This window comes from Plecotus auritus, assembly GCF_963455305.1.
Source record: "Plecotus auritus genome assembly, chromosome: 8".
NCBI classification, from domain to species: domain Eukaryota; kingdom Metazoa; phylum Chordata; class Mammalia; order Chiroptera; family Vespertilionidae; genus Plecotus; species Plecotus auritus.
In genome coordinates, this window is record NC_137782.1 from 89,349,091 (window position 1) to 89,365,896 (window position 16,806).

Genomic DNA, 16,806 nt, shown 5'->3' on the forward strand with positions numbered 1-16,806 from the left:
TATAAATTACCTAAATTGATCCAGACTGAAAATTACAGAAAAAATTGGAAAGGTTATTAAGGATGTACAATGATAAAAGGCATCAGCCCAGATGATAAACAGATTAATTACTGAGATAATTAAATATTTGCTGGTTACTGAGAAAGAAGGAAAAAGTCCCAATTTATTTTCAGAGTAGAATAACCTAAAACAAAGAAACCAGCAAAACTCCAAGCACAAAAAAGAAAACTAGACATCAACTGCGCTTACACATGTAGCTGAAAGTAGTCAAGGAAAATATCAGTAAATGAGATCCAGCAATGCATTAGAAGGTGAATCCAACACAACCAAGAGGGCTTATTCCAGGAAAGCCAGGTGATTCAGCACCAGGCTATGTCCTGCACTGATTTACTATATCCTCATATTTAAGTGCAAAATCCAAATATTTATATCAAAAGATATTGAGAAGATATTTGATAATAGTAAGCAACTCACCCTAATGAAAACTCTAAGTAAAAATTAGAGTAGCCCTAGCTGGTTTGGCTCAGTGGATAGAGCGTTGGCCTGCGGACTGAAGGGTACCGGGTTCGATTCCGGCCAAGGGCACATGCCCAGGTTGCGGGTTCAATCCCCAGTAGGGGCATGCAGGAGGCAGCCGATCAATGATTCTCTCTCATCATTGATGTTTCTATCTCTCTCTCCCTCTCACTTCCTCTCTGAAATCAATAAAAACATATATTAAAAAAAAAATTAGAGTAGAAGAAAATGACCTAAGTATGTAAAAACCAACACCCAAAGGAACCATGTATTTTACATTAAATTTGAAAATTCTAAAACCATTCAAGTTAAAGTTAGAGATGCAACAAGGAAGCCAGCTGTAGCAACATTGCTTGAAGGTTCTGGCTACTGCAATAGGACAAGAAAACAAAATTAGTATATATACTGTCAGGAAAGGATAAAACAATCTGGAGATGAAATGACTATATCATAACCATCATATATCATATTTATCAGAGACCAAGAGTTTCTAATAAATACCATCAATTAATAATAATTTTTGCTACTAGAGATTGGGACTCACAGAAGATCTACCTAATACACAGACACAAACCCAACAGGCAGCCAAAATGGGGAGACAAAAAAACAAGCCCCAAATGAAAGAAGAGACTTCTCCATAAGGAGAGCTAAATGAAATGGAGATAAGAAATTTATCAGATATAGATGGCAAAGATGTTCAACAGCCTGAGAAAAGATATAATAACTCTGAAGAATAACACAGCACTAATAAAGAATACAGTGGAAGGAATACCAGATTGGGGGAGGCTGAGGATTGGACCAGTGAATTAGAAGACAGGGTAGAAAAAACCAATCAGAGAACCAAAAGAAAAAAAAAACACAATAAAAAAACAGGGGGACAGCTTAAGAGAGCTGTGGGACAACATGAAACATAACAATACCTGCATAATAGGTGTGACACAAGGGGAAGAAAGTGAGCAAAGGATAGAGAATGTGTTTGAAGAAATAATGGCAGAAAACTTCTTTAATCTGGTGAAGGAAAAAAAAATCACACTATTTCAGAAGGCACAGAGAGTCCCAAGCAAGAAGAACTCAAAGAGTTCCATGCCCAGACACATCATAATTAAAATGCCTAAAATTAAAGACAAAGCGAGAATCTTAAAAGCAGCAAAAGGAAACTGTTACTTACAAAGGAGTTCCCATAAGGCTGACACCTGATTTCTCATCAAAAACTCTACAGGCCAGAAGGGAATAGCATGAAGTACTCAAGGTAATGAAAAGCAAGGATCTGAAACCAGGATTACTATGTGCAGCAAGGCCATCATTCAAAACAGATGGTGAAGTAAAGAGCTTTCAGACAAAAAAAGGTAAAAGAGTTTTTCACCACCAAACCAGCACTGCAAGAAATGCTAAAAGGACTGCTGCAGAGAGAAGAAAAAACAGAGATAGAAAAAGAAAAACAAATGGAACTACATCAAAATAAAAAGCTTCTGCACAGCAAAAGAACCCATCAACAAAATGAAAAGGGAGCCCACTGTATGGGAGAACATATTTGGCAATGATACACCTGATAAAGGGTTAATGTCAAAAATATATAAGGAATTCATTCAACTTAATAAATGGAGACAAACAATCCAATTTAAAAATGGGCAAAGGACCTAAATAGGCACTTTTCCAAAGCGGACATACCAATGGCCAAGAGACATGAAAAAAATGCTCAAAGTCACTGATCATCAGAGAGATGCAAATTAAAACGACAATGTGGTATCACTCACACCTATCAGAATGGCTACCATCAACAAATCAACAAATGACAAGGGCTGGCGAGGATGCGGAGAAAAGGGAACCCCTGATACACTGCTGGCGGGAATGCAGACTCGTGCAGCCACTATGGAAAACAGCATGGACTTTCCTCCAAAAATTAAATAAATTTGACCCAGCGATCCCACTGCTAGGAATATATCCTAAGAAACCGGAAACACGAATCAGGAAGAATGTATGCACCCCTATGTTCATAGCAGCACAATTCACCATAGCTAAGATCTGGAAACAGCCCAAGTGCCCATCAGCAGATGAGTGGATATAAAAGCTGTGGTACAGAATACTATGCAGCAGTAAAAAAGAAGAATCTTTTACCCTTTGAGACAGCATGGAGGGACCTGGAGAGTATTATGCTAAGCAAAATAAGCCAGTCAGAGAAAGACAAGTATCACATGATGTCACTCATATGAACAAAATAAACTGATGAACAAAATAAACTGATAAACAGTATAGATTCAGAGACAGAGAAGCATGGAAGAGACTGTGGAATCTCAGAGGGAAGGTGGGAGTGGGTGGGAAGAGAGCAACCAAAAAGAATTTGTATGCATACGTTCATAACCCATGGACACAGACAATAGGGTGGTGAAAACCTGGGGTAGGGGGTGGGGGTAAGCTATAAGGGGTCAATGAGAGTAAAAAGGGGATATGTAATACTTTCAATAATAAATATTAAAAAAAAAAGATTTTTTGCTAAGCTAGCTCAATATATTCAATTATACCAAAAATAGCTATTCTTTATGCTTGCAACAAATAATTATTTTATTTTTTTTTGTTGTTTTTTTTTGTTATAAAAACATTTACATTTATTAATCTATTTTCTACTTAAAATGCACAGGTAAGGAATTTATACATCAAGCACATGTGTAGAGATTAGGGAAACAATTTTACCGTTAATAGAAGCCTGCTAATCCATCAGAGGCCTACTATTTCCTCACAGGTATGTTCCCTCTCACAGCAGCCCGTTTTCCTTTCCTGGGACCCCCTCCCAATCCACTCCCGTGGGTTTTCTGATTTACTGCTTGTCTTCCTTCTGGAAGAAAGGGTCAACTGTAGCACTGATAGGTGCTCTTGAACTTCCCTGAGACATGTGTCTATTGCTCCTAGGCATCTCGCCAGGAAGATCTCTTGGGAGCCAAAAAGTTAATAACTGGTCTAGAAAGTACACAATGTCATGGTCTGTCCATTTCTAAAGCGAACTTTATGACATCAGGCAAAGACAAAGGGAAAGGGAAAGAGAGGAAAGTAATCTGGCTTTGAGTCAGGCTGACCCAGGTTCAAATTTAAGTTCTTCTCCTTCCTACTTATTTGTAACCTTAGGCAAAGGACTAGATCTCCCTGAGCCTCAGCTTCCTCATCTGTGAAATGGGAATAACAATAAGAGTCAGAGAGAGAATAAATCTATAGGTGCTCAATGAAGCAGTTTCCATGCTCACTATCCCTTTGTGTTTTCAGAGTGCCAAGGGCCATAACTTAAGGAATCAATGGGGAAGCTGAACAATGATTAAAGTCTTAGAAAATAAGATCTAAGGAAAATAGATGACTGGTAAATGTGTGGAAAAGAGAGCATTTGGTCTGGACAGAGGGCAATAAATACCAATGGTTACCATTTATAAGCACCTGGTACCTTGCTTGGCATTAATATAGTTCTATTCAGTCCTCAGAACAGCCCCGTAAGGAACCTATGATTATGGCCCCATATAACAAGTGAGGATTTCATAACTTGCCCAAGATCCAGCTAAATGGAGAATTGGAGAGTCAAATTCAGGCTTGACACTTTGCAGTAGCTTAAGATTCTCCTGCCCAGGCAGTGGAGACAGCTTGAGGGAGCTGGACTTACAGAGGAGCAGGAGGGAGACAGGAAGATGGCTGTCAGCCACGGGAATCAGGGGCTGGCAGGGGCCACAGAGACAAATGCAAAATCTTTCTTTCCTCAGAAAGGGAATCCCTCTGCGGCAGCTGCCTCAGGCATGGGCTTACCTGAAGGCAGGAGGAACCCTATTTTCCCTGGAGGAAAGTGGGCTTGTGAGTACCAGATGGGATTGATCTCCTAGAGGCCGCACAAGGCAGATCTGAGCACCCTGCCCTCCTCACTTCGGGGGCTCAGTGGGAGCACACAGTTGAGTCCATGCCTCTACTTTATCCTATATGTCCTATTGTCATTGCAGATATTCCCTTTGCCTCATTCTGGCCATTCTCTGGAAAGAGCTTACATAAAACAATAAAAATATTAAAATGTACAAATAAAAATGTTTTAGCATTAATCTCGCAACCTCTCCATTTTCTTATCCACAGACGCAGTCTGGTAACTCCTATAATTCTGACTAGGTCCTTGGCGTTGTCAGCCTCTTCAAACCATCTCAGGTCTGATTTTCATGTAACCTCGCACTGGTCTAGCAGGGATCTGCCACCCTCTCTTCTACTATTTTGAGTAGAAGCCAAGCTTTTTGCTCTCTTGCGAGGAGCAGTGACTGGAGCTGAGTCTCATGTCTGCAATCTATTTCCTCTATGGAGCTGCACTATCCTTTCCCGTGTGGGTAATTTTGAGGCAAGCAAAGCAGAGTGTCTCTCCCCCTTGCTTTTCTTTCTTTTGTGGAGACATGGAACAGGTCAGTTCAACAGACTCAGAGCCTGTGTCTTGAATCTCACTGAGGCCTATGACATTGACCTAACAGGTCACCATTTGAGTCATAAATATTTTTTCTGAAGAGAAGTCCCAAGAGCTCACTAAAACTTGCATTTGGATTTAACATAGATTGAGAACCTTATGTTTAATCCATGTCTCTAAACTCTGTACCTGATTTTGAACCACTGGCTTCAAACTGACTTCTAACACTGATATACCTTCTAAGTGAACCTAAGCAAAGAACACCAACCCTACTCTGCTCTCCCCCGAAGATAACATGGAAAAACAAAGCCACACTGAGAAAGGAGAGGCCATGGCTTGATTTTGTCCAGCAAACTTCTCTTGGCCTCAGAATACCGCCACTTCCCGCAGTTCCAGCCCTGGGCTGTGGTCCACTCGGAGCAAGTGAATTCCTCTGCGGAAACTTGCACATAACAAGGAGGTGGTGTCGCCAATGGCCAGGGAAGTCAAAGGACCTGATCCATCCAGAGACAAGGTGAACAGGCAGGCTCCAGTATCTTGGTTCCAAATCTTCACCTTGCAGTCATGTGATGAGGTAGCAATTACAGGCATCAAGGCCAATGCTCTTGGTAGAAAGACACAGGATGCCACAGTCTGGAAATGCCCCTTATACTCACATATTCTGTTCCGCGTCTGTCTTAGGTCCCACAACGTGGCTTCACAGCCTTCTCCTCCAAAGCCATTGCTGCAGGAGAGACACCTGTGTCCATCCTCACTGACCTCACAGTAGGTCTGAATGTGTTGCTTTGAAGGAAATATATGAGCCACCTGGAGCCCCCGACTATCCCATAATCTGATGGTTTTATCTTCAGAAGTCTGTAGTACATAAGGTTCTCTGGGGACCCAACATAGGTGAGTGACCAGGTTCCTGGAGACCGAAGCTCTCTCCACACACTGTCCAGTCCCCACATCCCACAGGAGTAGGGTGTTGTCCCGAGAGCCAGTGCACAGCTGTGATGCGTCAGGACTCACAGCTAATCCGGTGACCACCATGGCGTGGCCCGAGAACTGCTGCCTGGGTTGTGAGGAGCCGTGCAAGTCCCACATCATGACCATCCTGTCCCGAGAGGCGCTGAAGAACTGGTTTGATTTGTGAAGACAGGCTATCTTGGTGATGTCATGTTCATGTCCTCTGAACCTTTTCACCACGTTTCCGGTTTTCCAGTTATAGGCCACAACTGTCTTATCTTTTCCTCCGGAGACACAGAGGTCTGAGTTCAGAGCAGCAACAACAGAGACGGTGTCCACGTGAGCTGGGCTATACTCATGAAAAGCTGTAGTTTGAGTTCTCTCTTCTATAATTGCATCGGGCCTGCTGTATTTATAAGTGCTGTGTTTGAGTTTGCTTTGCAGTTTCCCCATCATGGCACAGAACCTACACAAAATCTTCTGAGGAGGAGCTCGTTTCAGATGGCACTTGAAGGGTAGCATCCCTTGTGGCTGCTGGAAGTTGGAAGTTGTGTTCTCCCAAGTCAATAGGATCTTCGTGGTGAACTGCAGTATTCAATGCTTTGTAATGTTTATCCTTTGGAAAATACTTAAGGCAGCCACTTCCTAATCTCCATCGGCCGGCTGCCCAGCCGGGAGGTGAGGCTGGCGGGGGCGCGGAGCCGAGCTGAGCCCGAGAGCTTCTGCAACCTCCGCGCTCCAAGGCCCGTGCCCCCGCCCAAATAATTATTTTAGTTGAGTTTTTAAAAAGTAATTTTTATTTATTTCAGAGAGGAAGGGAGAGAGAGAAATATCAATAATGAGAATCATTGATCAGCTGCCTCCTGCACACCCCTTACTGGGAATTGAGCCCCCAACCCCGGCATGTGCCCTGACTGGGAATTGAACTGTGACCTTCTGGTTCATAGGTCGATGCTCAACCACTAAGCTATGCAAGCCGGGCTAAGTAATAATTATTTAAAATTGGAAAAAAGACCTATTTACAATTATAGTAAAATTCAGAATATGAAAATACAGGCTTATATAATAAGACTAGACTGTGAAGACGAAGACTATGAAGAAAATTATGTAATTCCATTGACTAATGTTTACAACAGCATTTGAATAAAAGTTTTTGGGTGGAAGATTTAACATTTTAATCAATTTATTCTTTTCCTAAGTTCATATATCACATTGATGCAATTCTAATAAAAATCCTCAATGGGTATTCTTTTTCTGGATGGGGGGAGGTACTGGACAAGTGACAGTTAATCTAGAAGTATGAATACCTAAGAATTGCTAAGAAAATTTTGGAAAAGATTATCTACAGTCTTAGTAAGTCCGAAAGCTATTAAGGTTTACCTTAATGCAAACATAATCAAATACGTGATGTTGGCAAACCAGAGAAGATATGAAGATCAATGGGGCAAAAGAGAGATTCCAGAAATAGATCCAAGTATACTTGGGTACTTTATCTAAAGGTGAAATTAAGATTTCCGCCCCAAGGGAAATAATACCTTGTTTAACAAACGGGCCTGGTATACGTGGGCAACCAAACTCCTACATCAAATGTGTACAGATATGAATCCTGGCAGCAGCAAGGTGCTAACTAAGCCAAACAATAACAATATTACAGAAAGGCCTCAGGAGGGAGGGCTTTCATAGGAGAGACAGGAGCCACAAATTAAGCAGAAGAATCCAACTGCATAAAAGGACAGTTATTTTTATATGGGAACAACACCATAAGGAAAGTCAAAAGACAAAGGACAGGAGAAGAGAAAACTCAGCAATATGTGATGGACATGGGTTCGAATCCTCGAGTTCCCAAAAACCCAAGGAAAAGAATGAGTGTGTAGTAGTTTAAAGGTCACAAGAGAGAAAAATGCAAATGATCAAATAGTCTATGTAGAAACAAATACAGATCAAAACACCAGCTGGGGAAACGCATAAGGACTAGACAACTCATTTCTCTCATCAGATTAACAAGACTTCAAAAGCCGGAAAACACCCAACGTTGGTGATAATTGGGTGTACACCAGCTGAGACTACCATTTTGAAATCTACACAGGTACAACCTATGGAAATGCACTGAAACTCCAAAAGTACTGAATATGAGGAATTATGTAGGATGTTTACTGTGGACGTTGTAATGGCAAACAAAACAAAAAACAACCTAAATATTCACAAAGAAGATGGCTGAGTAAAGCATGATTTGGTCATAGCCTCACTTTTGCTTAAAAAAATAAAGTCAGGGCCTGGCTGGAGTGGCTTAGTTGGTTGGGTGTTGGCTGGTGCAGCGAAAGGTTGCCGGTTTGATACCCAGTCAGGGCACATTCGGAGGACAACCTATCAATGTTTCTCACATCGATGTTTCTCTCTCTTTCCCTTCCTCTCTCTAAGCATGTTGTTGGGTGAGGAGGCATGCAGGAGGCAGCCAATCCATATCTTGCTATCACATCGATGTTTCTCTCTCTCTCCCTCTCACTTTCTCTAAGAAAAAAAAAATCAATTACAAAAAAAAAATAGTACATAGATAGGAAATAGTATGATCAATTCAACATCAACTCTGTAACTGGAGTAGAAAACATAGAGACATAAGCAGGGAAAAAAAGATCAGGAGAAACTCCATCAAAATGGTCCCAATGTTTACATCTGGACAGTAAGATTAGTGACTCATTTTTCTAGATAGTTTCCCATACTTTCTATATTTTAAAAAATATGTTTATTTTATTGATTTTTAGAGAGGAAGGGCGATAGAAACATCGATCAGCTGCCTCCTGCATGCCCCCTACTGGGGATTGAGCCCGAAACTTGGTACATGGGATGGTGCTCAACCAACTGAGCCACACAGGCCAGACCCATACTTTCTATCTTGAACACACATTACATTTACAATTAGGGGAAAAAATCTTTAAAAGCTGAAAAAAAGGGGTACTCTGGGTAAAAAGAGGTAAAAAAACAGGTTCATGACAATGGAAGTTTCCCTGCTAAAATCCAATAGCTGAGCTTCCTAAAGAGCTACAAACAATAATTTTAAAGCAATGACATTATTAAAATACTAACATTGGACCCCGCAAGCTTTTTCAATTTCTTATCAAACAATAGTTAATGAATCATTATTACCATCGCTGATATGAAAAGAAAGAAATTCTTGCAAAGGAAACACAATGAAAAAAAGGAAAACAAAAAGAAAGCACAATGAATATCAGCATTGTGTTCAAATAAGTAAGGAGCAAAGAAAGACAAGCCCAGCTCAAACTCTGTATCTATTTCCAACGGACAACTCTCAAGGGTTCCAACTTTGTCATTTTGTTATTTCTTTACTTTGCTTTATATCTTTTATGTAAAAGTAAGCTGATGTGCATGAGAACTTTAATTAAAGTGTGTGTATTAGGGAAATAAGTGTAAAAACTCTGATTAAAAAAAGTGTTCTTATATTTTAAATACACTTCTCTCACAAGAATAACCTAACTCACAATCCTTGCTGACATTCTGTGAGAGCATGCTTCATTCATTCAGTACTTACTAAGAGCCCATCATGAGCTGACGATCATGTGAGAGGCTGGAAATCAGAGATATGACCCTAGTTCATGTATGTCGTACAATCCTAGCTTGCTCTCTGGCGCCACCTACTGGTCAAATAGCATTTCCACTCAAATCACTTTAGGTACCACAGATATTTGACTGTTGAGGTAAGACGTTTCTCTAATACTTATAAGCGAGGGCTACACACCTTTGCTTGTTCAAGTTCTCCTTAATGATATGCTCATTCACATCCCCTCAACCTCAAATCATACTGTGACTACAAAATCATTAACATTCAGTATATTTTAATCATGTATTAATTTATTAGAAAACCTTTCCCTTTTTATGTTATTAGAACTAAACTTTTTTCTGGAGGGGGGTGTCAAATACCCATGTAACATTATGTAGAAAATGGTCCTTCATACCATAGATTTGTAGCCATGTATTTTGGGGGTGTTTCAAAATGGCATGTGAGAGGCTGGGAAGTACCATCTACTCCACAAGTTTAATGAGATGGAGAAAACCTTTATTAGAGTTGGGAAACCAAGTTGGAGACAAATGTACTCACTACTCAATGCATTTAATTCCAAGCTCTAATCATAATTATCCCGGTAACATTGAAGATTCTATAACAGTTACAACACTGTGATTCAAGAGGAGGTCTCAAAGTTATTACAGCATTAAAAATTACAGTAGGCAGTATAAAATTACAATTTATTATGGGGATGTGTGTTTTCACAATAATGTTTAAAAACATAAAGGGCATACCTCTTGCAGAATTCTATGTATGACTAGTCACATTTTCCCCCCTATTTTTTTTAAGCTCCCCCTTCCTTCTTTTGTTTTTTAATCTGGTATGGAATCCGCTGGGCAGAGCAAAGCTGGGTGGGCCCCTCCTTGAATGACAGAGTAAGTCTGCTTAGGTAAGTCTTGCTGGGAAGAGAATATGGGTGGGGCCGTGGTGGCCACAGCGATGTTCTGGCCCCCATCGCTCACCACAGTCACCTCGGCCGTGCCCTCCTGAATCAGAGCGTTAAGGCCTTCAAAGTCGGTGCAGGTAATGCCGGAGCTGGTGATAAAAGTCTGGTTGCCAGCGCCTTCCTGGGGGCCGCCTGGGGCCGCGGGGATGAGAGTCTGGTGCAGAGTGGCTCCGTCCGTCTGGTCATGCGTGGTCAGCAGCACAGTGGGCTGGGTCATGGCACCCACCTCGCTGGGGCACCCTGAGGGCTGGGGAGGGGCGATGAGATTGACCTGGCGCAGGATCTGCAGCCGGCTGTTAGCGGGCAGTTCCTCTGGGTTCTGCGCCACCAAGGCCGACGGCACGATGTTCACGGCGGCAGCCGCAGCCTGGACAATGGTGTTTGTCTGGGGCACCTGATGCCCCACAATGATTTTGACTCTCCCCTCACTGAACTGGGGCACTGGGCTGGGCTGGAGGGGGACCTGGAGGTGCCCCACCGTGAGGGGCGCGGCCGGCTGCTTGCTGGGGTCGATTTGAAACTGCAGGACAGTCACATCCGAGTTCTTGTTCTCGTTGTACTCACTGTGCTGCCTCTTGTGGCTGCGCAGCGAGTCCTCCCGCATGAAGGAGGCTTCGCAGATGTCACAGTGGAAAGTCTTCTTGGCGTCCAGCTTGGCCACCTGCCGGCTGCTCTGGCGGCCCGCGTCCTTCCTCTCCGAGGCCTCGCTCTTGACCTTGTCCGCGTGGAACTTCTTCATGTGCTTGCTCAGGTTGCTGGGCTGCTTGGTGTCGAAGCTACAGTAACTGCACTTGAAGGGGCGGTCGGTGCAGTGGATGCGCTCGTGGACGCGCAGCGCCGCCTTGCTGGAGCAGGAGTAGCTGCACTCGGTGCACTTCTCAGGGTGCTCCGACTGGTGCAGCCGGCTGTGCTTCCGGAGGGTGGCTTTACTGTCCCCTAGGAAGTCGCAGTGCGGACACTTGAAGTTATTCCCGCTGTGCTTGATGCGGATGTGGGACTTGAGGTTTCCCTTCATGGTGCAGCGGACATTGCAGAACTCGCACTTGAAAGGCTTCTCCCCCGAGTGCACGCGCATGTGCCTTTTCAAGTCCGAGCTGATTTTGAACTTGGCGCTACAGAGCCAGCACTGGAAGGGGGCGTCCCCTGTCAACACAAGGTGAGTTTCGATGAGAACAGGCAGGCAACAACCACAGCGGATCCCCCCGAAGCACACACCAGAAAATCGCCTACACCAGGGCGGCGGGTGGAGACCTTCTAACTGCAGCACCTAGCAGCCCCTGGGAGAAAAAAAAGGGGGTGGGGAGTGGGGGGCTTCTCTTCTTTCCCCAAACCTAAGCCACCACCACATGCTTGGTGCACCACCATTGTCTCAAAACCCAGGAGAAAAATGGAGATTGGAAAGTGCTCTTTAATTGTCCCAAGTAAAGTAAGATGTGTGAATATCCTCAGCACAGTCTTTAAAACAATCAAGCTATCGCTCCCAGGGTTACTATGACCACTCTGGTTCAAGGTTGTACCATGTTGCGTGATCCATTTGTTGTGACTGAGTTACATGTTGTAACAGACTGAAGGACACATTTCGAACCAGTCATCTCCGTGCTCACTCATCAGAATATTCTTTTTACAGGGATTCAAATGGCCAGCTTATACTTCAGGCAGATTTTCATTAATAAAGACGTGTTTATTGTGCAAACTTTATCCCACATTGCCAACTGCGTTCTTTGCTGGTGAAGTTATAAAATCCAGCCGCTTGACTTTCTACTTTTTGTTTATAAATTCATATTCGCTGAAGGATGAGCAGGGAAAGCGAAACTGCCAACATCTGAACGGCGTGATACTCCAAAGTGATTTGGTCAATGAGTGCCAGGTCCAGGGTATCTAAGGCACCTTGGTGGCCCCGCCCATGTCAGTTATTGTATAATTAGGCAAAACAACAGCAGCTAACATTCTTCAGGGTTGCTTCCCGGACGGCAGGCACTCTGCTGAACACTCCACAAGAATGGTCTCATCGGATGCTCCGACAGTCCCAGGAGGTAGGTGTATTAGCAATATTACCATTCACACCATTGTACACATGAGGAGCCTGAGGCCTAGAGACTACAGAACTTGTTCACAGTCACCTGGGAGCATGGAGCAGGGCCTGGACTCCAAGGCTCGTATGCTTAGATGCCAGGTAATTAACCATCGGTACCTATGGCCAATGTTCGCTGTCTTAGGCCACAGGCTTCAATAGACTAAGCCTGTGTTCCTGCTTTTAGGTGTAAGGCCTAACACATCACCATGAGCTGCTTAATTCATGCAATTAAAGATGACAGGGAGTGCCCTAGCCAGTTTGGCTCAGTGGATAGAACGTCAGCCTGCGGACTGAAGGGTCCCGGGTTGGATTCTGGTCAAGGGCACATGCCCGGGACTGCAGGCTCAATCCCCAGTGGGGAGTATGCAGGGGGCAGCTGATCAATGATTCTCTCTCATCATTGATGTTTCTATTCCTCTTCCTCTCTGAAATCAATAAAAAAAATTAAAAAAATAGCCCTGGCTGTTTTGGCTCAGTGGATAAAGTGTCAGTCACCCTGCAGACTGGAGGGTTCTGCCTTTAATTCCAGTCAAGGAATGCCTGGGTTGAGGGCTTGATCCCCAGTAGGGGGCGTGCAGGAGGCAGCTGATCAATGATTCTTTCTCATCATTGATGTTTCTCTCTCCCTTCCTCTCTGAAATCAATAAAAATATATTTAAAACAATAAATAAATAAATAAATAATGACAGGGAGGGGAAATAGCAAGCTTCAAGAAAATTGGGAAGCCCAAACCTAAACAATGCTTTATGTATAACTAAATACCACCAAGATCAAGCACACTAAATTCTAGAATGGTAAGCTATGGCCAAATCCGGCTCACAGCCTGTGTTTGTAAATAAAGTTTTATTGGTATGCAGCCACACCCATTTGTTTGTGTGTTGTTTATGGTCACTTTCAAGGCAGAGGGAGCGACTGTGACAGAGACTGTGTGGCCCACAAAGCCTAAAATATTTACTATCTGGCCCTTTACAGAAAAAGTTTGCTGACCCCCTTTTCATACCATCAACCCCCTTTTCCCAGTCAGGTGAAACCCATGGGCCCTTTCTCAGAATAATGCTTAAATATTCAAAGTAAACTAAAAATGAATAGGAATACAAAAGGAACCGATTACATTGAAGTAATTATTAAAAATTAAAAGAAAAAAACCTGTGATATGCAATGTATGTGCTTACCAATGTATTAAATAATAAGATCCAACTGCAGGTCCAGTGACTACAACCCTTTCTAAATAGAGAAGAGCATTAAGGAAATTCTGATCTTCCTGCAACCACTGGTATGGAAGGACCTGTGGTTTCTACTGGCAACGAGTTCCACGCACTGTGATCAGACAGGTTGCCAATTGCTGTAACTGAAGGACACATCACATTTCAGTACGGGTTAGTGAAAATGAGGATGTAAAATCTTTCCCCATCCAACTTCATGGACTTCCCAAATTCTATCCATGGCTACGTGGGTGGCCGTGTCTGTAGACTCAGAGGAAGACTCTCTGCTCCAGAATGTTTTACTAGGTTTTCCCGTTACATCCCTGCTGAAATTAGTGACAATCTTTTGCCGTTTTTTTTTTTTTAAAGCATCAGCAGAGGTGAAACCCAGAAAAAGCAGATAACCAACTCTCACAGAGTTTAACAACACTTTTGACATGAAAGTCAACGGTTTAAATCCCTTTGCCATCTTCTTCTTTATTCCCCTTTAACCACAGATTTATTTCTTAAATGAAGAGTGCCTACTACCTCATCCTCAGTGTCCGGCAGTGGGGACTTAATGGGTGTTGTTGAATGAATAAATCACTAACACATTTAAGTGGACAGATCTTTCTTGAGTTTAAGTTGCTCCTAAGATGACTGACAACATAGCTGATCAAAGCGAAGAAAGGGTAAGACAAAATCCTATTAATTTTACAATTTGTAAAATGTTTTAAGTGCCGCAGACTTAAAAAGGGGAAATGAGTACTCCATGGAGACACTGCATAAATGGAACACATTCAAATTTTTAGATAATACACTTTTCTGGACCAAGTTAAAGATGCTACAATAAATGGTAAGTTTATTCATGTAAATCAAAATGATTCTGAACCGTTTCCATAAATGAATCCTTCAGCTCCTCTAACTTAGGTTGGGGAGATTTCTGAAGATCGGTCGGGCATTAGTTATGTCAATTCTTAACGTGCTATATGCCACAAAAATGTCCCCAAAATTCCCACCTACCATTTCTCTCTGTAGCCATGGCCTCTGTCACATATGTCATCATGCATGCTCTCCTGACCTGCCATGACCTCAGACAACAGGACCCATCATGTCATCAGATTCAGCTCATGATACACTGCGTAAACCTGACATAGTAAATGGCTTGAAATGGGCTTGTGCATTGGGATTTGCTCGCTTGCACGTCCGTCATCCATCGCCGTGAGAAGGTCAAGCCTGGCCTGGCCCACTGGTCCCAGGAGGAGGAGAACAGGTGCGTGGAGCAGAGCTGGGGTACCACGGTAAAGGCCAGTGCACAGCCAGGCCACGGCCAGCTGAGTCTCACACTTGGAAGTGAGCCTGGCCAAGATCAGCAGAGCTGCCCAGATGACACCAGCTGATCCCCAACGTGGGAACAGAAAAGGCATGTTGTATCCACTGAGGTGTCGGGTTGTTACACTGCATTATTGTGATACTAGATAATGGATACAGATACCAGGATCGAGAAGTGGAGCGTTGCCACAATAGAAAACTAAGTTATGTAGCACTGGCTTTCGGAACGGTTGGCAGGAGAAGGCTGCCTGTACACCATGGAATGGCAAACATTCAGTAAAACTGTCACCTGCAGGAACTTAAAAGGTAGAATCTACACCTACTGAATTGTGGACTTGATCGAAGAGGTTAATTCTAGGCAAAACACCGAAAGTGTCTCACAAGCTGCACATGATGAGCTATCACAAGAAAGAGACAAACACACACAAAAAAAACTCTGGCCATTTTCTAAATGGAACTTAGAGAGAGAATACAGAAAATCAAAGATGCGCTGGGTTGAATAAAGATGCTCATCTTGCCTGGCCAGTGTGGCTCAGTGGTTGAGCACCGACCTATGAACCAGAAGGTCACAGTTCGATTCCTGGTGAGGAAACATGCCCAGGTTGTGGGCTGGATCCCCAGGGAAGGGTGTGCAGAAGGTAGCCGATCAATGATTCTCTCTCATCATTGATGTTTCTATCTCTCTCCCTTTCTCTCTCAAATTAATAAAAAAATATTTTTTAAAAACCACAAAAAGATTCTCATCTCCAGCAAGCAGAAGGTTTTCAAAGAAAACAAATTGTGGACAAAGATCCTATCCAGGGAGTTGATCTCAAGATGGCGAGGAATAGGGGACGGGGGGAAGGTGAGGAGTTGGGGAGAAAAGACTGAATGAGAAATGAAGGATGTGAATGTAGGTTCTCTGTTAAAATCTCTAAAAGAATGAAGCTGGTGCCACGCAGATTCTCTCAGCTGGACAGAGTCCTACAGGTCTCAAGGATTCGACCCACAGGAGGTTATGTGCCCAAAGTGCCTGCAGTTGGGTTCAGAGTACGGCAAGTCTTGGGAGGGACTGTGGTGTGGCTGCTGGCACAGACACACCACAAGCTCCAACGTGTTACGACAGCTCTGCCAGCGAAGCTGTCCCCAACCTGGACTAAAACTCGAAAGAGGTGCCCAGCTTTCGGCAGCTGAGACGCAGGCTGAGAAGTCTCCCAAAGGTGCGTGTTCACTCCTTTTCAGAAGTAGCCAAGAAAGGTGAAGGAAAGGATGTGCCACGGAACAATCTAGAAACCAGGGAGCTGAGCCAAAGCTAATCACGAACCACTCCCTCTCCACAGAGTGGGGGACCGGGGACACCGGTTGAGGGACTTCAGAAATGTGTGGACCAGTGACTGCCACGGGCCTCAGTCCTTACTCGTTCCCACAGCAAGGCGATTGCAGCTGTCCTGGATCTGTGCACTGGGAGTGGGGGATAGACTTGTCTTTTTACTGCAAGGGTCTCTAGCCAAGAGGACACGTATCCAAACCTGACAGAGATCGGGAGATCCTGGGCTTGGGAGGATGTGAGTGCATTTGCATGTCAGAAAGATGTGAATGACAGTGGGGTGGCCTCAATTCTTTATCCCTTCCTGCATCTCTCTGGCCTTTGCTATGTAACCTTGTGGTGACCTCCTCCTGCAGGTGAGCTCGGCCCCAACCCTTTACACCAGGCCCAAAATAGAATTTTCTTTAGCCAATGGGATACAAGTAGAGGTTTGAAATGGGGTTACACACTGAGACATGCTTGCTTGTATTACTGCCACTGTCATGAGAAGGACAAGCCTGGTCCCAGAAGGAGGAGATGTA

At 43.6% G+C, this 16,806-nt stretch overlaps 2 protein-coding genes across 3 annotated transcripts in view; both read right to left on the bottom strand.

The window, feature by feature from the left end:
* The window catches only part of ZFP64 (ZFP64 zinc finger protein), an 86,677-nt gene that overhangs the window by 45,981 nt on the left and 23,890 nt on the right, over positions 1-16,806 (bottom strand). Inside the window, exon 6 of one of the 2 annotated variants that reach the window (XM_080685182.1) lies at positions 9,920-11,535. The exons of the other annotated variant lie outside the window; for it this stretch is intronic. Coding sequence (XP_080541308.1) covers positions 10,259-11,535 — 1,277 coding nt within the window. The 3' untranslated portion in view covers positions 9,920-10,258. Of the gene's footprint in view, positions 1-9,919; positions 11,536-16,806 lie in introns of those variants that run through there. 2 annotated transcript variants of the gene reach the window in all.
* On the bottom strand, positions 5,196-6,511 carry LOC308256824 (WD repeat-containing protein 31-like). The gene has a single exon (XM_080685185.1). The coding sequence runs from the start codon at positions 6,389-6,391 to the stop codon at positions 5,288-5,290; it is 1,104 nt and encodes a 367-aa protein (XP_080541311.1). The 5' UTR covers positions 6,392-6,511; the 3' UTR covers positions 5,196-5,287.